This window comes from Ixodes scapularis, unplaced genomic scaffold (assembly GCF_016920785.2).
Source record: "Ixodes scapularis isolate PalLabHiFi unplaced genomic scaffold, ASM1692078v2 PGA_scaffold2__306_contigs__length_199485367, whole genome shotgun sequence".
Taxonomy (NCBI): domain Eukaryota; kingdom Metazoa; phylum Arthropoda; class Arachnida; order Ixodida; family Ixodidae; genus Ixodes; species Ixodes scapularis.
Genome location: NW_024609857.1, coordinates 127,142,121 through 127,164,360, shown reverse-complemented (window position 1 = coordinate 127,164,360; position 22,240 = coordinate 127,142,121). Strand labels below are relative to the sequence as shown.

The 22,240-nt window shown below is 43.0% G+C and overlaps 1 protein-coding gene and 1 pseudogene across 1 annotated transcript in view; one reads left to right on the top strand and one right to left on the bottom strand.

The window, feature by feature from the left end:
• LOC8032620 (glutamate receptor ionotropic, kainate 2) overlaps positions 1-6,225 on the top strand; it is a 29,033-nt gene extending 22,808 nt beyond the window's left edge. The window contains exons 12-14 of the mRNA XM_029974964.4: positions 1,478-1,749; positions 4,209-4,432; positions 6,009-6,225. Of these exons, the coding sequence (XP_029830824.2) occupies positions 1,478-1,749; positions 4,209-4,379 (443 nt within the window). The 3' untranslated portion in view covers positions 4,380-4,432; positions 6,009-6,225. The remainder of the gene's footprint in view (positions 1-1,477; positions 1,750-4,208; positions 4,433-6,008) is intronic.
• Positions 6,226-14,054: 7,829 nt separating this feature from the next.
• LOC120850178 lies at positions 14,055-15,733 on the bottom strand (annotated as a pseudogene).
• Positions 15,734-22,240: the final 6,507 nt, after the last annotated feature.

Genomic DNA, 22,240 nt, shown 5'->3' with positions numbered 1-22,240 from the left:
GACGCAAAAATGCCAGCACTACGGCCTTGTCTTCTAGGTGGTGTTGTTGTGGCGCGCTTTTTGTCCGCACTTTTGAGATCGTGTTAAAAACGTGAAAATGTATTAATATCTAAAAAAACGTTACAATTTTGCAAATAGTTCGTCTTGCCTCTGATTGTAATTCCCGTCAATACAGCAATCGCAACGTAACACCTAAAGTGAGTCATTCAAATGCTAATTAACATAGTTTCGTTAATTAATAAACTAACCATGATGATTATGGCTTCATCTAATGACCGCCGAGGCTGGATTAAAATCACATACCCTCTATATTCATGGTGTGAGTTTTGCTCCTGCGTAACTATTTTATATCCTGAGGACAAAACAAAATTATATCGTTATATCAGATAAAGGTCGCGCCACTTGTGTTGGTGAAAAAAGTCCTTTTAAAAGTTCAGTAATGCGGAGGTTTCAATGAGCTTCGTACTATCTTGGCGGGCGACCCTTTTAAAGATAGTTTAATATATTTATATTACTGCATTCAGGCATATGTCTTATGCGTGCAGTGCTGTTCTTACAGTTTGATCAGTCAGCACTCGAGCCTATAAGTAGAGCGAGGCATAGCAATGACAAGGGCATACTAGACTTCACACCGTGGTTTAATTTTTCATCAAGAGCAAAATTGCGTATACCCTGAAAAAGAAAAACTTAAAACACTATATAACTTGCTGTCAAGCTAAAGAGGCCCTTTTACGTGAGTACATTAAACGAACAAGTACTTGCAGTTTACCCTGCATAATGTTATTGTTGATTCTTAAACCAACAATAATGCATGACCTACAATTATTTTCAAAAGAAATGAATTATAATGAATATAAATAAGCATGCAATAAAGGCGAAAACAAATAATCACCGTAGAAGTAATATGGCCCGGATGCTTTCTATTCTTTGACTTTTACAGACCCCTCTTAAAAGACTGCCCTATGTTGACAGATCCAAAATCCCTGCACAATGGCGGACTTAAACCGCAACTTCACTCCACACTTTATGCGTTTGGTTGAATCAGAAGAAAAAACACACCCATAGAAAACGGTGACGAGCGCAGTCACGTTACACTTTCGGTGCTGTTTGATTGGCTTGTCGGCTCCCAGCGTTGGCGGCGCTCCGACCTTCACTATCTTATGGAAAGGCTTGCACGTTTCACGATGTCAGTTGTCCAGCCATTGTGCAGTGGTTCTGACCTACTAATAATCGGCATGTGACTTTCGAAAGGGATCTATTGGTATATTTTGCCCAATGATTGCTCAAGTTAGTTCAAACCAAATATCTTTCCTTTTTTTATAATGGCGACGCAAGCAAAGTTTTATCACTTGATAAGCCTCTTAACGTAAGCATGTAGGACACTTTTTTTTCTCTCTCTCTGCCCACAGGAAGTTCTACAATCGTTTGTATATAAAAAAACATTTCTCTTTGCTTGTTTTTGTGTCTGATGGTGCAGGTTCCCCATACCGGACGATGCTGTCGCAGGCGATCCTGCAGCTGCAGGAGAGCGGCACGCTGCACGTCCTCAAAGAGCGCTGGTGGAAAAAGCGGCACATAGTCAAGAAATGCCCCAAGGAGGAGGCAAGCGCTTCCAAGGGCACCAGCGCCCTGGGCCTCGCCAACGTGGGGGGAGTCTTCGTCGTCCTCCTCACGGGGTCCTGCATCGCCTGCATCACAGCCATCTTCGAGTTCATCTGGAGGTCACGCAAGGCGGTGCCCGAAGAGAGGGTGAGACCGCGCTGCACCCTCGACCAGCTCCTAGGACAAAACCCGAGTGCTGGATGTTCCGCAACACCTACTGCGGGACAGCACGCAGCACAGATTAAAGGAAGTGTCGCGTCAGCATCCGGTTGGGATTTCATGTCTAATCAGCCAGAACACGATTTCCAGTCGGAGGCTACCGAAGCGCTCGTGTCCAATTTTTGAACATCGTGGTCGTCCGATAGGGGATGTAAAAAAGTCAATGAACGCGGGGCCTCGGCTTTCTTCCGGCGTTGCTCTTGGATACGGTCAATCATACTAATCGTGAAAATAAGCACATCCATCACCGGAGCGGCAAGTTAGCTGGGCCGCATTCTAAAGCGTCGCGGCGCCTGCTCGCCTCTGACTCCGCGCCAGCTGTGAGAAGCTCGAATTGGTCCGAAGCGCTAACGTCAGCACGCGTCGCACTCCCCTCTCTCCTCGCCGCATAAACGAAGGCTCCTCACCACCCCACTCTCCTCGCGACTTCATGCATGGCGCTGACAAACAGACACACACCTTGACACCGGCGGGTTTTCATGAAAACGACCGTTCTAATGCTAGCGTGTAAAAAACCTAGGAGTGTGACACTGTTATGAATGAGGGGCTGCCTCGACCCGCCGAAGGCAGACGCTGATAGCTTATTTTTCGTTCATGTCACATTGACGGCTGATAATGCAATACACTAGCGGATCTTACACCGTATAAATATTGCACCGCATGCCCGCTTCCTGGCATAGGTCGCGGTAATTATCAAACCATTCTTCTTTTTTCTTACGGGAAAGCCGGTAGTAACAACAGGCGACGGTGTTTACTGCCAAGTTAGTTGAGTTGTAACGCTATTAAATTTATAAAACTACCAACTACTCTGCAATCATGTTGTAATACCTCATATTAAATTAGCTGCACACTGCGGCATTGTTCAATGTACAGTTATAGAGTGCAAATTTGGGCGAGTTGGTTAAGCATAAGTGCAAAAAAAGCGCTATAAAAACGACGAAGGACAGAGAGGATCACACAGTCGGACCGCTGAATGTCAGCTATTTTTGTCCTAACTAACGCCCATCGGCGTGGTCACACCAAACAAACAATACGTAAAATAGTTTCTTCAAAAATAGACAGTTGACAGTCAGCGCTCCGTCTGTGTACTCTTCTTCTGTCCTTCGTCGTTTTATCGCGCTGTTCTTTCTTTTTTTCACATTAATTTTTAGTGTTTGCAGCATATCGAACAAATTAAATTCATGGCGTCAAAATAAGGATTCTTGCTTTCCAATGAATAAGAAAAAATCCGAAAAACATGCACCGGTAACGTTTTGTTAATTCGGATTTATCCGAAAAACTTTTAATTTCTGGGTCACGACGATAAAATAAAAAGAAAAAGAGACTTTTTTTTGTTGTGTTTTTTTAATAAACTTTATAAGAGCACAGAGCCAGTGGTTTTGAGGAGATGCCACTTCAGTGTTCTCTGAAATCTCATAGTGACAAAAAGGGTTTAGACCTTTTAGATCATCAATGCCCCTTCTGGACAACAAATTATGATACCTTCACTTCGTTGGTTTTTTTATTAATATTATTGGGAACAAACTTAAAAAGATTCTGCATTTTAGATAATTGGGGATCTATCAAAAATAAACTCAAATAAACCGCGAAGTTTTAGCAAAAAATAAACTCCGAAAAACACGATTCGAATTTTACGAGAAGTAATCTCCATGCATTTGGAATCCTAGTTATAATGTAAGAGAAGGCGTGACCTTTCAAAACAGCTTATGACAAAGCCTAAGACACAATCGGAGCCTATAGTGCTATATATTATCCACGAAGTGACATATGCGGCACCCCAGAGCAGACCACAATTCGCGCCAAATATTTTCCAATCTTAGTCATCTTCTAGTCGGCATATGTAGATATTTACAATTGTCTTTTCGCGTGTTTTGAAAATAAATAAATGAAGGGGCACCTCGAGAGGAAAGTAAACAAACGGATCACAAGAAATCGAATCTCCAAGATTGTCCTTAACCTGCAACAACGAGAGTGTAAAACGTCAAGCTCCGTACACCAACATAGGTGAAGTTTCCCAGTCAAAACGTATAAAAAATGGGACCCGTGCTTGTCCGCTCGCGCCATTCAGCCACATATATTCCTGGCATTGTCAGCCACCACCTTACCATTGAAAAGTTTCGAAACTCGCATAATACTTTTGATTAAGGCAACGTTTTGTTCCGAAAAACTTCGGCATCTGGTTCGGAACATTTGAACTACATTTTTTCCCAAAAACTGGGCGTTCGACGATGCGCAGTTTATTTTTGCAAATAAAAATACTGAATTATTTTTAACGGTTGTACTTGCTTTTTGTTCGCTAATCAAAGTGGGCGATCAAGAACGGCTCCTATTGGAAAGCGAAATTTCGTGTCCCCTTTTATATTTTTATTTATTCATTTTTTTCGCAGGAGCCCGTGTGCATGGAATTGTGCCGCGAGCTCAAGTTCACGCTGACTTGCGGCGGGAAGAAGCCCGTGCAGAACAAGAGCGAGGACCGGCAGCCTCCGGGCGAGAACGGGCTGCCCTTCATGCCGCTCACGGGCTACAACGCGGTCGTCTCCAAGGACACCTTCTCCTGACAAGAGGAGCCACGGGTCACGCCCGACGACAAGGTCAGCGGCACCTACTATCGGTACGCAACAAGCTCCATGCCGCTTCTTTCAATGTCCATTCTTACGTTAAAATACTTTGTAAATGTACCTCCTAAAGCTGATGTAAGCGATGGCGCTACCATTCTTTGCGCGCAAGTAACATCCGTCGCAACTTTTTTGCAGACTTGGTGCGATAAAAAAAAAAAAAAAAAACCTCACCGCCCAATACGGCGCGCAAGTGTTCCATAACGAGTCTTTGGCGCACCGGATCGTAAAAGCTGGTTCACGCAGTCGCGTTTATTTGAAGCTATGTGCGCTAGAATCGGTTTTTATGCCGGCTTGCAATTGGGTGCGCTGCTGCGGGGCCGGTCGTGACCAGTTGCAAGAGGCTTAAAAAGCGGTTAATGATCTCGGTTGCAACCAACAGCAAGTGTATGAGCCATCCTTAAGGAAGGGTACGCTTACCAAAAGGAAACAAAGAGAACGCACGGGGAGCGCGCGATGAGGAGGGAGCCAAGTGCGCATTTGGCGGGTAAACAAGTGCAAGAAGCAGACGAACTTGCACGCAGCATAGCGGCACTATATGTCATGAAACTTTGCTGCGGGAGGCGCAGGCATTACCTTCGCTTATCGCGTGTTAGGGCCGTCTCTCGACATCTCTTTGCAAATATCGAACTGGTTGCTAAACCGTCGCGACGGGGCGCATCCCTTATTCCGGCACTTTATTGCTGACGGCTTGTGTATACTCATTAATTTACAAGGACGGCGCTTTACGATTTCGCCTTTCTATAATACTCTGCTTGACGAGGTGATGACGCCTGAAGCACTAAGTTTAGCCGCCTAATATTGATGGACGCCTTGTTGGGATTATATTTCTGTTCATTTAATTATGTATGTCATCACCAGACGCTAGTGCGTCAAGCTCCAAGAAACCTTCACATACCGCTAAAGATTCATTTGACCAAGAGAGCGTCTCGCGCAAAATTCAAACATTGAAAGAGTCGAAGTTATATGTTTTACCTTATCAATGTGAGATTTCACTCCAGAGTATGTCCCCAGCGTATTCACTCGTACATTTATGCAATCGTATATTCAAACTGTACAAGTAAACTAAGTTCAGTAGAAGAAAACCATCGTCTTATTGAGTATGAGTTAACTGTGATGTCGGCAGAATCGTATATTTGTTGCAAATTGGCTCCAGAGATATTGGTGTATTGGTGGCAATGATACAATCCAAATAGAACAGTGACAAGAAGAGCCAATCACAATCACCCCCAACGGCGCTGTATATTAAAGTAATACATAAACTAGATTTAACCCCCATTTCATAACATTTACCTTTCCAAGCACCCAATAACCTTCTCTGCGATGGCACTGTTGGTGTCCCTACGACTTAACATATTCACAATTGAACTGGTAACGGCAGCATATTTTTCCTGCTTAGTTATTATTACAATCTGCTCGCAAGTGGAATGGAACGTTTGTATCCCTTGTAATGTTTTTTTTTTTTTTTTATTCTAGCCCAGCACGTTCGGGTATAATGAGATCAGGCGCTTTTAGGAAATACGCCGTGATGAAGGCATTCAATGACTTTGTGGCACCTCTGCTTTGTTCCAGACCTGTTCGGGATTCCCCTAGAAGCTACCGCCCCGAAGACACCGTGGGTACCGAAGTGTAGACATCGATCTTCCACCGTTCATTGCGCTTAGAGAGAGCTTTGAGGAGCGTAGTTGCCTTTGGCGGGCTCTTTTACTTTTTTGCCCATGTACGTTAACGCACGGCCATGTTTTCTGGGTATGCTTCGTCTCGTCCTCAAATACTTTGTACATTAGTAGACTCCTCTTGAAAACCTCTTGCTTCGTTATGCACACACGCCCACCTCTAGTTGTAAAAATAAAAACGTTACTCATTTCGCAGCCCCTTTAAATGTATTACAAATATTTGTTTCCAAGGAAATAGGACGCACTAACGACACAGAGCGTGACAAGTTATTACTATTTTTAATATTGTTTTATTAACTTGAAAGTTATACTTTATTAACATATGTTCAAGGCGAACAAACTTTATTTTTGGGTAAAAAAACTGTCGAGAATGCAAAACGTGTACGACTAATGTGTGCGTATAATTTGTAATGCGTGTGTACAGCCAATCATTTTGTGTTTAAGTGTGTTAGCATCATTTATTCCAGCCCTTCGGTACCCTGCTCGTAAGCAATTCCTGCCCTTCGAGTGAAATAAGTGTGATTATTTCGCGCCAATTATTTTTATTACTTTGATCACTGAACCAATGGCTTTCAGTCAAAGGTCAATCCAGTAGCGAGCTTGATATGTCCGTCATTCATTTTAAAAGAAGCTTCTCATACATGTCTGTCATTAAAATGTATGACATGTTTCCGTGTTAACTGTAATTACGACAAACTCTGACATCCTATTTAACGCAGAAGGTATTAAAAAGTAAAAAAAAGGTTTTCCAAAGAAGAAAACAAAGCACACTTGTCAAATCTTTCAAATATTTTTTTTTGTAATTTTCATTTTGTCATTCCTTTTTTTTTTACTTTGAGAAATACTACGAAAGTATGTGAGGGTGCATTCAAGATAGGTGGTTTAGGTTTTCTTTTTGGGCACTATTTTATACGTTCTGTTCTTAAATTAATCAACCAATCGTTTTGCTTTCCTTAAGATGTGGAGATTCACATATATACTTTGAACTAATTGAAAACGTTTCATTTTTTATTCGCCGCAAACCCCCAAAAAAGTAACAAAATAGTTCAAGAAGAATACCTGACTAGAGTTCCCTTGAAAGGCCCCACCTTCGACATTCATGCGTGACATCACTGTGCAGATATCATCGTCGATGTATACACGTGATCTCGAGTGTTGCATTCTCACATGAGCCCATTCATTCCAAAACTATTAGTCAGCCGTAGAGGGAAGAGCGGCCGTTGTTCAAATCTCTAGACACCTCGACAATGCGCACTGTTCGATGACGTTCGACACTTGTACACATCAGTGTTGATAATGTAATTAATGCAAAGGTGCAAGCGAACTGTACAACAATAACGTTAAAAATCCCTAGAGAAGGGGAACAAGGGAGGGGGACAAAGTGCAAACACAAATCTCCAAACACACCTAAGTGACTGGTGCGCGACTTAAACATCTGCTTGGTCCTGGTTGGATGAAACAGCGCGGATGAACAGTCACACTCACATGCACACAAGAAGGAGACAGACTCGCAACACTGACTTACAACTCAGTCCTATATTTCTTCTTCCTCAAATCTTCAACTTCTTCACCTTTGCCGTAAATGAGAACAATTTAAATTTTTACACACCAGACACCAAATAGCCAATAAACATTAATAAAAACACTAATAATTAAATATCCACATTATCAACCTGGTCCTAATAGCGAACAAGAGACCTCTCCATTTACAGTGGAACGGTTTACCGACTGAGCTAACCAGGAGGTAGACGTCAGTAGAGCAAACGGGTTTTAACAGCTGCCACCAGTCTGACAGCAACAAGGGTTATGATGATAATGTAATTAATGCAAAGGTGCAAGCCAGCTGGACAAGAGTAATGCAAGCCTTGTTAGATTGCTCTACTGTGTCTAACTCTTGGTTCGATACCAGGACCGGCGAATGGCGAAGTTCCTGGTTCGATACCAGGACCAAGCAGATTTTGTTTCAGTCGCGCACCAGTCACTTGGCTCTGTTTAGAGATTTTTGTTTTTCCTTAGTCCCCTCTTCTTCGCCTTCACCAGGGATTATTATCGTATATCATTGCTGTTGGTCAACGTTGACGGTAGCTTCGGCACCTGTCAGATACCTTAATGTTCGTCTGTTGACTAGTTCGGATCGCAATTTCAGTTCTTTTCTGCCTATGAGATCCCATCTGTTCCCGGGCGGTGACGAATTGCATTCTGTTATTGAAACAATTTTATTTATTTATTAATTATTTCAATTAGAACTTATATTAGTTTTATGTCCAGTTCACTAGCTTTTAAGAATTGCGGGAATAAGGGCCATACATAGTTATGTTTTACATAATAAAACGAGTGCCACACTAATTTCACTAATGCATGACACAAAACGAGTATTATATAAAATTGCGTTATTTTTTTAACTATCGAGACCAACTAACAAAAGAAGCATCCTAACCAAAATTTTTGAAGTGTCCTTGTGCCCATGTCTTTAGGGTTTTTTTTCAGTTTTTTGCTTACTTTTTTACGTTAGTGTCTGGTACCACTTTCCGCATTTGTCTGTGGCGAAACTCATACGCACAGTACAAGTTATGTATAAAATAATCTGCTGTAAAGCATTTGTAAATAGTGTGAAAAATCTCCAATATTCGTTTCTATCTCGTTACATTTCCCTAATTCGTCCTCTAAACGTGATAAATCGATTTCAATTATGGAAACAGAGTTTTGCACCTACCGCTACATTAAGGTACGTTTGGTTCATAAGTATCAGATTTAAAAGTGAACTGAAAAACGCGCAACGTGGAACGGTTGAGAATACAGTCTCTAAATGCTCATTTACATCTTAAATTTCTATTTGTTAAGAGTCTGAACTTACGTAGAATTGGCACTGGGGTGCACCCGCTAAATAATCATATCACTATTTTTTTATGTCCATCATTATTGAACTGTGTTGCGGTTGCCTTGCGTTTATTTTAGACATACGTTGTTGACACAGCTAAGTGTCTACTTGCGTCTGCAATGCCAACATCCCTCCCCATGCATGCCAGCGTTACTCGAGGAGGAACCATGTCACATTTCTTACTTTTGTTCTGAATGCCGCCTTCTTCTTTCCCTGGCACAATCAATATCAATAAATTCGTCATAATTAAGGTCAAATTGTGTGTTCACTTGAATTTGAGTCATATTTGAGTCACGCGGCTGTCGGCGCCGTCATACATAGCTTGCGCTGGCGTCACTCGGTGAGACATAATGGAGAAAGGGCAAGTGAGAAGTGTGTTTTTCGCTGCGTTCGGGAGACGCTCCTTGCCACCAAAACGAGGGCGTCCTTGGGGGAAAGGGTGAGTGAGAGCGTAGATTCCACTACGTTAACCTGGCCACCATAAAGAACGGCGGGCTGAAGCCACGTGCAGGTCATGTATTCCAGTGCAAGAGAAAATGTCCGAAACTGCGTTTTACTACAATTTTTTTTTTTTTTTTTGCAGACACGCGTTTATGATTTTGATGGCCTACTGGTGAAGTTGTAACTACACCTGGGTATAACTTTTCTTCGCAATGAAGCTAAAGCTATAATAATAATATAATATCACATTGTTTATTTTATGTGCCCAAAAACAACCACGCGGGTCTTCACGTTGGCGCACACAAGATGATAAAAAGAAGAAACTCAACACACGCACAGCATTGAATGTACAAATTAACATGGCTACAAATAGTGGGCAGACTTCATACAAAATTTAGTAAAGTTTCAACGTTCAACAAGACTCTCCAAGTCCCGGAGATAAACTGAGGTATTCGTGAAAATGTTCCAAATAGACGATCCGATTCTATTACAGTAAATTTGCATGCGGGAAAGTGGTGAGAGTTTAGGCATGTATTGGAACGTCAAAGACGGTAAAATTTCTGGGAACGCGACAGGGAACATGAAAATCGACAGAATTCAGAAGTTTTTTTAGCATCAAACAAACCATTTACCACCCATTGCAAAAAAAAAATCTAATCAGACAGGAATCTTCTTTTTGACCAACGCCTAAGTAAAACACAATTAAGAAGAAATTTATCATCATAATAAAAGCGACGCTGAAAGTAACTGTTATAAACAATGCGTATCATTCTTTTTTGCACCGATTCAATGCTGAAAGACTGTGTACGTGTTAGAGAATTCCAAACCACTGCGGCAACTGCGGCAAACTCGATCCGTGAACGAGTTAAAGCACAAAATAAACGAACCACACAAGCAGGTTGTTTGAACTTTTGAGTTATACGAGATATAATGTCAAGAGTTTGTATCGCACGGCCAACAATAAAACAAATATAGGCATAAGCGGCAAAGGTGGAAAGGGTCCTCTCCCTGCAACCACACTAGGGTGTCGTGCCTGGACAGCACCGGTAGTGTACTGTTGTCAACACATTCATTTTAACGCATGAAATGCTTCTAACCCTCAATGTCAATGTGATAGAGGACCCTTCCACCTTTGCCACATTGGCGGCAATGGTGAAAAGAGTCATCTTTCACTAAATTTAGCAGGTCAATTGACGTTACATTACCCGATGTCAGGTCACCTATATACTACTTCAATTTCCTCACTAAATTTAGCCGTGAAATCGACGTTGTCACCTAATCACCAATTCCATTTCACCGCTAAATGTTTTGCGGAAAACTTGACGTCACGTGACCTCCGACACCGAAATACTTGAGGGGCTCACCGGCCAAAAAGATTTAGCTGCGTGGCGCATCTCCTTGCGTCGGGATGGCCAAGAGCGAAAACTAAAACACATAGTCATAATCTTTGAGTCCACAAAACTTCCAGAGGTTTTGCAGGCAGCGTATACCTCCCCTGAGAGGCTCGGCCCTTTGAGCCTAAACCTCGAAGGTGTTTCATCTGCCAAGGATAGCGCTATGGTTCTCAGCACTGTCATAGAAAAGCCACCTGTGCAAAAGGTGCTAAGACCGACTGTCTCAGAGATTCTTGCATCAACAATGCACATTGCGCAAATTGCTGTAATCCCCAGCCTGCGTACTCTAGATCCAGCACGAGGTGGAAGGAAGAGAAATGGATTCTTACGTTGAAGGGCAAAAAAAAATTTTCATTCCCAACATTCCTTTGCTGATTGTGTCCATGTATTTTGTTTATGGCATTGTCACATTGAGGAAACAATTGGACAACTTTGTTTATCAACACGAGGGAAATATATTTTCGGCAACCCTCTCGCGTCCATCAACACGGGAAACATGCTTCTGTCACCCCGCAACCGTGTGCGCCAATTTTTTGTCCGACAGTCGGAGGATCGACACTCTATCACACAGCGCTGACGTAGTGTCCAATACGGGGAACACTCCGCCATCTTGATTGTTTACCTTCGTTTGTGTGCGGCGAGGCGGCGCGCACCTTCTCTTATTTTTCTAAAGATCTCTTAGTGGCGCGTGGCAATAGCCATTGTACTTAATTTGCAGTTCACCAAACGGCGATCCCTCATTCTCCGCTCAAATGTAGCGCTACCGGTCTCAACCAGATGCCAACCGTTTCAGAGCTAACCGCTTCTTCATTCAGAAGTTATAGGATATTTTGTGAAAATTTTAATGGTAAAATGAGGCCCGTTTTTGTACGTTGTCGGTAACTGGAGCAATTCAACTTCATGCATTCGAGAGCTCCGTCAGCTTTCATTTTCCCATAGAAAGTTCCAGAAGATTACTTAGAGTATAACTTCTGACTAAGATAACGGTTATTTCTTAAACTTTTACATCTGGTTTCGACCGCTACCGCTACCTTTGGGCTAGAGTGGGCGCTTGGCGATTAGTAGCTTATTCTTTTGGTGAAGAAATCCTGTAATTTTTTTGGAGGGCACCCTGTACAACACTGCAGCCTTGCTATCTAAAAGTTGGCTGAATTACGAATACTTTTGCGCGCGGAATTTTCCTCAAGCTCTGAGATATTTACTAAAGAGGGAAACACGCGATTCGGTTTCAACTTGTGGCCTTCGTTTGATTTTCTTTAATCCCTTTGCTACCATCTGACATTTTTTCCAGACATGTCTAGAATGTTATCAGATTATTGATGAATATGCGCCTATTTCTGTATGTTTCATAACAAATAAATATAAGTTGAGGTTGTAATTCTAGTTTTAAACATTTACAGACCTAGCGGGTAATTTCGGAGCGACTTGTGCTAGTGCGTGTCATTAAAGCACGATTACTGACAAATCTACCACCGCATTGTGGCGATTGCACTTTGCCGAAGATTAGAAAATATAATCATGGGGATAATATAATTAAGCAGTCAAGTGCCACACCAGGACTAAGGAGGATTAATTACCAATAATATTCGCTAGTGCTTGTAGGTTTTGCTGTAGTTTCTGTTAATATAAGATGAAAAAAAGAATACTCCTTTGTTTTCATAAATTATTTATTGTATTATTCGGCAAAAGACACACGAACAGTACTAGGGTGATATACAGCGACTCATGCTATCGTTTTAGTGTATTTCCGTGCGAATTTTGTATAGAGTACGAAAAAGGACGGCTAAAAACAGGGGGTGGAAGCAATTACACTGCTAAAGCCACTCTTTGCAGTCCCCCTCTTACTCTGACGAAAAACCTCCCTACGCATGAACAATGATGGCGACTACAAATTTAACAATACTTAGAATCAATGCAAATATTTATTTTGACTTCATTTGATTATCATAAGAATACCACAGACAAGTTTTTATGGGTTGGAGGAACTAGTAAAATTAACTTAAATACAACAAGTATTACGATGAAAAAAGGGAATTACACATTTGTCAAATTCGTTTTCCCCCCCTACCTTCGCCCAGTCCACCCCCTCTCCACAAAAAAAAAAGACATCTTTCATTTATTTGCATGCACACCAGATAAACGTTCAAAAGAACCGGTCAACAATCATTAAAAGAGCCTGGTCACCGGTAACTGTCATACAGTTCAAATGAGTGCCCTGTCAAAAATATACTACACGCATCGTGTGGGATCCTTCGACTAACATTGACAAACGAGAACTAGAGGAAGTGCAGATTTCTTATGCTTTAGCAAAGCCTTTCAAGAAGAGCTAGATTAAGGTGACGCTTTCCAAACAAATGTTAAAGTGGGATGCGTCCCAGCACCACCGAGAAAAGTCGCTTGGTGCTATACCACAGGAAACACCATTCACAAACTTGTATTTATCGTGCAACCTCGATGTTTTTGTTTTTTTTTTATGTTTTTTACCGAATGATGTATCCGTGCGTGTTGATCACTTCACAAGGTGCGCGGGCTAATATGCAAGACTAGCCATTAGCGGTGTATGTTTTACAAAACCAATTTGCTAAGCATTATTTTACAGAACTGACGCAGGAAGGCATCTCTATCAACATATTTTGCTTAGGAAACATTCACTTGCTTTAACTACACAGTTTTATGGAAGTAAAATTGTAAACCAAAACCTTTGATACTGGTTGAATATTTTTTGTGTGTGTGAATGTGACAAGCGCCGTGGCATCAACTGACGACATCAAGTGATAGCTGCTCAAAGCAAGGCATACGGACCGCGATATGCTTTATCTGGTCTATAATATTTACTTTTCATTCACCAATGATTTTAGCCCTTTTATATGGGCGTTAATTTTCAACTGAAAAAGTCAGATCTTGGTCTATTTCTGACACAAATATTCAAGTTTTGGTTAACTTTCGTTTGCAACATTGTAGCCTCTGTTTGGACACAACTTTCAGTGGCATTTCCGAAACAGAAAGAGTGCACGTGCCCAATATTAAGCGGCAATGGGGCAGGCACGCGTCTACTTCTGCTCCCATTGCCACAGAAAGTTGTTCCTGAGGATAGTTTTTTCCACTATATTTCGACTCGAATATCACCAGACTTTATTTGTTGTTGTAAATTCCTTAATAATGTAATGCCGAAAAAGATACTGTGCCTACATAACAAGTAAACAAATAAATAGCATCCGACAACATCCCCTCAAAAGTAGGTCAGCGACGTCAACCACTCAAGCGCGAGAACCATTGCCGCAGCGATGCACCCGGCCAGGTACAAGATGATAAATCGTCGCACATCCAAAGGAACCGCCGACTCTTCGACTGTCGACCGCTTCCATCCCTCAACTTTTGATTGGGACGACCTGAGCCCGGTCTCATCAAGCCTTCGATACATCGCTGCGAACTCGTGCCTCAGCGGGAAGTCCTTCCTGACGGGAGTGCTGCCGAACGAGGGCACCAAGGTATCTTTTCCGCGAACGATCTTCCTTCCGTACTTCTGTAGCTCACTGGGCCAGCGTACATGCGGGAAAAACACGTGGGTCCTTCTTACCGCGCGGTCGAGGCATTCGTCGACGATTGCCACAATGGTCGGGTTGAGCCTGAAGGCCCTTGCCATGTGTCCCAAGAAGCCCGAGTTGTTTCCTCTCTGCTCGAGCAGGGACCCGTGGATGAAGGGCCGTTGCACGCACACCGACACAGTTCCAGCCACTAGATTCGGGACCAACTTTTCTTCAGTGTCGTCGTCTTCCCAGGAGACGCCGTGACTAGCGCTCGACGTCAAAAGGCTCTGGAAGAATATCGCTAACGACGTGCCGCCCAGTATCCAGTAAAAGAGGACAGTGCGACCGAAATTTCATCTCTCAAATGAAGTTGGAACAGGGTAAGGGAAGGAGAGCACTGATGCCACGACAACCATACCGATGGCTCTGATGTCAGATCCTAAAGGCCTACGGTCGCGATAGTTGATGAGGCAAACGCACGCGAGGCACGCGACCACGGTGGCCAAGAGTTGAGCTAGAAACTCGGCGAGAAAGGAATTCAGGTGCATGCCGTTCTTCCAGGTGGCCTTTCCTCCGACGTAGTACACCGCCTGATCGTCGAACAGGAAGGCAGGATAGAAGATGTGAGATCGGCGGTACTCCGAGAAGATAACGTTCGCGTCCAAGACGTCGATACGCTTCCACAAAAGGTTATTCATCCAGTTGTCATCTCCGACTTGGACCATCTCGTAGCTGACGTTTAAAGCCTCCGGAATACTCCTGACGACAGTCAGGAAATCGTATGAACACGTGGCGTTTGGTCCACCGTCAGACGTGCATCCTACCTACAGTGTCTTCGAGAATAACCTAGTCCATTTGTATGATCGCTTCTTTTTCAGCAAAAGGTCCCCCAGAAGTTTCGTCTCGCCAATCGTGCGCCGTGACTTGCAGTTCAAAAAGCGATCTTTAGCAATCGAGGCGGTATGTTGCCGGACGACGACGGCTCTGCAGAAAAGTTCATGGGATGATGCCGCGTCCTCGAGAGGATTCCAGTGATTGGAGATAATATTCCACGTGGTCAGAGGAAAATTATAAATCTTCGTAGTGATCAAACGCAGCATGCCTCGCCTCAAAATGTAACTCGGTAAGACGACCAACGTTTTTTGATTGTAGACCGCACTTGGGCGTTCATGAGGTTGAAGTACTGGGGCCAGTTGCCCCACCAGTTTTGAGTCTTGAAGTTTCTACCGAAGTAGGAAGGGATCCAGTGGGTGCCGGGTGTTTCCCTCACGCAGACAAGGTCAACGTTAATGTTAGTGTTTAAAGCAACGAGAGAGTGGCTCCAACATTTTGATATCCAGTATGTTAAGATGATGCAAAGCAGAAGCGAATTACGGTCCATCACGTTCTTTGCCGGTACAGTTCAGCAGTGCTTTGACTGTATACGACAGCCGAGTTTTCTTGGTGAAAAGCGAGAGCGAATTCTTCTCACACAGAGGAAAGGGAACAATCTACGAATTCGTTCCGTCTAGAATAAACTAGCCTCTGTTTATGTGTTTTTCGTAGTGACCTAATATTGGCGAAGCCAATATTTTTTTATAGGGAATGAAAAGATTTGCTGTCGGCCGTCTTGAGCAGGCCTCATTGTGTGGATGTCGTTTGTGTAAGGGAGTTACTTAATCATGGAGAGCAACACAAGTAGGCCTGTTGAAAACCTTTTACGCTCGCTGCAGTACCCAATCGGACTAAGATTGATATGAACTCAGTTGACATGGTATTTTTAATATAAACCACAATATAAACACAATCGTTTTTTCGACGCCCACCCCCAACTTTCTTCGACATCAACGCCTCGGCGCATTAAGGCGGCGCGGCGCATGGATTCACTTGGTATGACGTATGGGATGAGGGCGGGGGGGAGGGGGGAGGTGACGCTTACATTGACTTCTGGGTTGTATTGATTTAACCAAGTTTCGGGTAGTAACGCGCCTCTTGTAACGCATTACAATACCTTCGTTACTTTTTGATAACCTTTAACGGTAACATATAACTCTCTTTTTTTAAGTGTAACTCGTAACTGTACTTCTATTAGTTTTCTGGAGTAACGATGAAAGTATAGACGTTACTGTTGTTGTTACTTTTCAGTTTTTTACTTAAAAAGCTATCGTTGAACGAGTACACTCTAGCCATTTCTTGCACTTTCTAAGTTATGTGTTCCCGACATTTCGACTGGCGTATTGGCCTTGAACAAACTTGTGAATACGTTCTTGCTCGCGAGTTAACGACCCGAACATCGCCACCTGTAGATTTGGTTTAAAAAAAATCATATTTTACGCCTACAATATGGGAAGAAACCAAAGCAGCAGCTGTAGCACGGTCGCGCAATGCGGGTGGAATGGTGCCGTCATGTACCTGGGGACGGAGGTGCGCCGTGGTTAATTCTCCTAGCTGTCGTGGTTGGCGTCGTGGATGCTGCCTCCTGTGATCCGTCAAGTCAGTAGCGCTGTGCAAGTTTCTTAAACCATCCGACATTACGCGTGGCAACTGGATACTGCCAAAGTGGGATTTGGCATAACGCGAGAAATGTTGGAAAACAAGTCTTTGGATCAGACGACGCGATGAATCTCCCTTCGTTGCGCCATTCTTGGCGGGACACCTGGGCTGCCCTCATCGCCCTCTGCGTGCGGCACGTCGTGCGGGAAGTCCCGACTAGCCTTTCCTTGCGGCGAGAGTGGAGAGAAGGGTTTATCCATTTTCCCCGCGCGCGCCGCAAAGACAAAGGCCGAAGTCGAAATCTCTGGAAAGTGTCTCCCATAAACTTATCGCTTTAAAAAATTAATCTAGTTATTTTAACGCACGCGCTTGTACTTCGTGACTGAAGACTTGCACCTTAGTATCTTAAAACTTTATCTATGTTGCAATTTCTATTCTTCTTTTTCTGCAGCTTGCCAAAATAATTATATAATAATAAATATTCGTTGTTTTCTGCATCACTTCTATTTTTGCAACGAGAGATATATTATATAACCTTTACGACTCGCGTACGTTTCGCAAAAATGAGTTTCTCGGGCCAAAAAGGGTGGCCAAAGCAAATCTGGCGAGGGGAAGTGTTAACGGGAGATTCAAACTGACGAATGAAACCCCATCTTCGCCTTAGATGTGATGCACGTGTTCAGAACGTGGTATTGCTTTAATAACAGCTATTTTTATAATAGTCTGTCCAAAACAAAAGGTGTAACACAAGCTCGAGTTCTAAAACTCGAACACATGGAACGCGACGGAGAGTAGGCAGCATTTTGTTCACGTCACTTGACGAAATAATTTTAGCCACGGCAGGTCTGTATCTTGGATGTGGTGTATGTATCTCCAGACATCACAGTACTTCTGGTTGTACTCAAGCTTTTTTTTATCTTCTGAGAACGCACAGCGGCGCTTTGAGAAGCTTCGAGTTGACTGGTCCCTTCCTCCAGTGTTCACAGCGGCGATGAAAACTGATTTTGCGCCCCAAAAAAAGTTCTCCGAGTGCTCCCTACTGCTGCCAAATGGTCGCACAACAAACCGCCAAACGGATGTGTCATGGGCCAGTCATAATCCCGGCAGTCGGCGCTGTAGCTACTAGCGCGCTGAGTATATAAGCTCATGGTCCGCACCTACTAAAACTGTTCATTGCCAGACTCTGACTAGACTACAGGATGGAGGGAATAACGTAAAATGTAGCCAAAGACACTAAACTTTGATGTTATCTCGAAAACAAAAGCGTAATTGGCCCATCAATTTTCTGATATGTACGGTGCCTAAACCTTTCTCTCAAACTAGGAAGACTGCCCTTTCTTCTACATAGACCGGAATATTACCTTAACCTTGGAAATTTCCCTCGGGTTGGCAGCCCTCGTGTAACGTTTGGCTTCAACGAAATACCAACACCGAAAGCATTACGCCCACATAGGGGCCGCTTGAAATTATTTCAGTCCCCAGGCAGAATTTGAACTCACGACCTTGAGTCCGTAACCCTAGTGCTTTACCGACTGAGCTAGCGAGGCTTTTTTTTTTTTTTTATTGCCATGTAAGGTACACGTAACATATACATATTACCGTTCCAACACAATCAAATGGAGGGTGCATATTCTCCTACAGAGATAATAGTTTTTGGATTTAAACTCCTTCAAACTTTTCGATTCTTCAAACATAGTAAACCATTCAGGGGCGGGCTTAGTTTTGTAGATTGCTGTCATTTCACATACCACCTGCGTGAAATGCAGTCAAACCGAGAGTGCGTCAACATCCGCGTGTCTAACAGCCATGCGACTTCGCGAAATGCAGTGAAGACCGATAAACGTGATCATATCTAATGGAACAATGTCATTCGGATTTCTGTTTAAATATCTAATACCATTGGGGGTTACAGGTAGGTCCTTTGTAACAGTTCTCTGTAAGACATCCCGTAAGAACAGGGCATCCCAACATTCCAGAAGAATATGCTCAATTGAGGCTTGCTTAATCACAGCGAGGGAAATGCCATGCTGTTCAACTTCGCGAGAGACCACTCGGATTCAACTCGCCGTGTTTTCCAAGGTGGAAAACCGTTGATTTTTCAAACGAGGCCGACCTGGTTCAGAGAAAAGTGCAGTGAAGTGAGAGGGTGTTCAATGCGGAAACCAGGGACGTATCTAGGGGGGGGGGGGGGGGCATGGGGCTCGCTCCCGCTTATGGCCTGAATGTCCAACGAGACGGAATGTCCAACGAGCCTGAATGTCCAATCGGTCACGTGACAGGCGAGCCGGAATGTACAACGAGACGAAAGATCCAATCGAGACGGAATGTCCATCGAGTCTGAATGTCCAACGAGACGAAAGGTCCAATCGAGACGGAATGTCCAACGTCCCTGAATATCCAACGAGACTAAAGATCCAATCGAGACAGAATGTCCAACGAGCCTGAATGCCCAACGAGTCTGAATATCCAACGGATATAGAATGAACCTTGCAAAGAATTTAGAAGACATTTCTTTGTTGAATTGTAGGATTACTGATAGTTGCGGCGGTGAAAAATGCGGTCGATGAAATGGGGAACCGGACATTTCGGTGCGGAGATATCGGTACGCGATCATTTCGGTATATGGTCGCTTCGACAACTGGCTTTTCAGTACCGGGATTTTTGATGCACGGCTATTTTGGTATGCCGCTGAGCTTGTCCCACTGACGTTGCCTCTGTGAAGTCCCCAAAGTGAAATTAAAATTATGCTCGTTTATTTTGTAGACTTCATAAAATCCCAAAAACAATTCATTTATTGTTCGTTTTATATATCTAGATATAAAGATGATTTCTATAATTAAAGGAAAAAACGTTTAAAAGGTCACACATGCTACAAGATCAAAGACCGAACTCGTTGACCATTGACAACCTGTCACGCGTTTGATTTTAGAAGGTCGTCACCGTTGGAGCGGAGACAAATGTAGGACCCACGAGCGTCCTCAGCCACCGTTTTTCCGTATTGTACGAGTTGCTGTATAGTTTCTTATTCGTGTCCCTAGTCCCGCAAAGATGATGTCCCTTGCATGGGAGAAAAGCGCCTGATTGAATTTTTAGTATATAGTTATTATTAGGTGAATTCGGTGCAGTATGTGTAATTACTCTAAATGGTAGTTTTTGCTTTTCTTCTATTTACAGAACGAACGTGAAAGTTTTAGACATTTCTGATTGGACTTCTCGGTCCCCAGAAACGAAAATTCGATCCTCATATTATAATCAGTGATAGAATACAACGTAGCTTCCATTAAGCCTTTGTGAAGCTAATCTCCTCAATTGGTGAGCTTTTGTCCGGTGATTGTGCGGAGGATTCGGCACGTTGACGCTTATCGCGACTATTAGTTTCGCATGCTTCGGCCACCAAAGCGATTGCTGTCGCAGTGAACCATGTATTAAACAACAAGAAGGTAATATTAATAATTATTACAATACTTTTTTAGGGTTGGCTTCCGTCGTTTCTGCCTTTCCTGGTCACGTGGCATGCAGCAATTGCACCCATACGCGCCCATGGTAGCATACCAAGGCTGTGATTGGATTTCAACTGGTTCTTACTCCGTCACAGAGCCGCTGCGACAGTGCGACCGTTATTTATTCATATGCGTACATTACAAGTGCACATATGAGCACGGCATCAGGAGGTGAGACCCTCGCTCGGTCTTCCCAAATTTCATAATGCTAGAGTTGCGAGTGAACATATTCACGAAGAACCCGACTTTTATCATTTTGAATAACCCGGGTACGATTCTATATCGGACCCTTGCCAATTCTGAGAGCTCCATTTGTCATCCTCTCTTTTTTGAAAAGAAGGTCTCACTGTTGACCCCCACTGTCACCGGCAATCTACACACCCAACCCTAATCAACTCTTTTCGACAGTTCGACAAACGGGGACTTTCGCCCCATTCTTCATTCAGCGAATCGGGACGAATCGTGCTTCTTTCAGTTGTCCAGAGACCAATGGAATTTCGACGAAGTGACCGGATTCGTGGTGCAATACGCTTACCCTACAAGAATAGAAAGCCACGTGGAACGATCTATTGTTATATTCACGCATGATGCAGGCTATTAGGACATCCGGGTGTGAACCTTTTGCTGCACGCCGAGATAGATGCGTTCGCTTCCTTTATCAGCAGTCAAGCTCCCACCTACCAAGACGTCATGAACTACCTCGACAGAATGGCGATCTTTGGAGTGCCTCCAGATGACAGTTAAATTACATGGGCTTCAATTCAATTCAATTTTTATTTTCAGATCAAGTCATACAAGATAAAGAGCTGGCCCACAAAAGCATCATTCTGCTTGTATGTGGGGCCAGGCGACCAACTAGAATGCATGTAGTTACAAAAAATAAACAAAAAGGAAGCACTCCGCAGCACACAAAAAAAAGAATGAAAGGAACACCAAATTAGCAACACAAATAAATACAAAAATGGAACACTTTAGGGCATGAAATATAGGTGCTTATAGCCAAGTCTACTCCCGTAACCATGAAATAAAAGTACGAAATATCTCCAACGTCAGGCTACGATATCTACAGCTCAGATGCTTGACACCAATTCCTTAGTTTCCTTTTTAGAACTCTAGTGAAATTTATATTCATGAGGGACTCTGGGAATTCGTTAAATAAAGAAGGAATGTAATGATTTCTGTTTTTCTTTCCATACAATGTGTATATTTTCGGAATGATGTATTTTTCAGTACTTCTCAAATCTCTATTTTTATTTACTTATTTTTATTTCTGAAAACTACTACGCATGTCACATGCAAAAAAGGAAAAAAAAAGTTGCGTACTGTGTGATACTTGTATTATCGCTCTACTCACTGACATGCAAACCTATTGGAAGGGAATGGATGCGTTTGTAAACTACTGACGACTGAAGTGCACAGTGAGTAGTTGTCTGTTCCAAAGATAAACGAACAAAAATAAAAATTTCTCAAATTCACACAATTGTTCCGCATTTACTCAGGAATTGTCGGGTCACACCAACCACCACCCCCATGCATTTACAGGCGCGTTAGATGTAGATTTTATTTTTAAAAAAAAAAAAGATATCTATATTTTTTTTATTAGTGGGAAATTACGCTTGTGCAACCTCTTGATGCCTCGCACCCACAGCTCCCAAAAGCTCCTTTTAAAAAATTAAATATTGACTCTGCGCATAGTCAGTGACGCTGGCGGGCGGTCATGTGTTTGCAATGCGGATCTCCGTATGTAGCTCATCTATAGATCGAAACGGGCAGGGATGAGGACTAAACTAGAAATTCCTGGGTTCTAAATCGCGGCTTTTATAGACGTCCGCCAATTGCGATCCACTAGAACACCCGTACTTTGCATTCCTATTATATATTTCAAATTGGCTGACCTATGTCATCGGAATATTCCA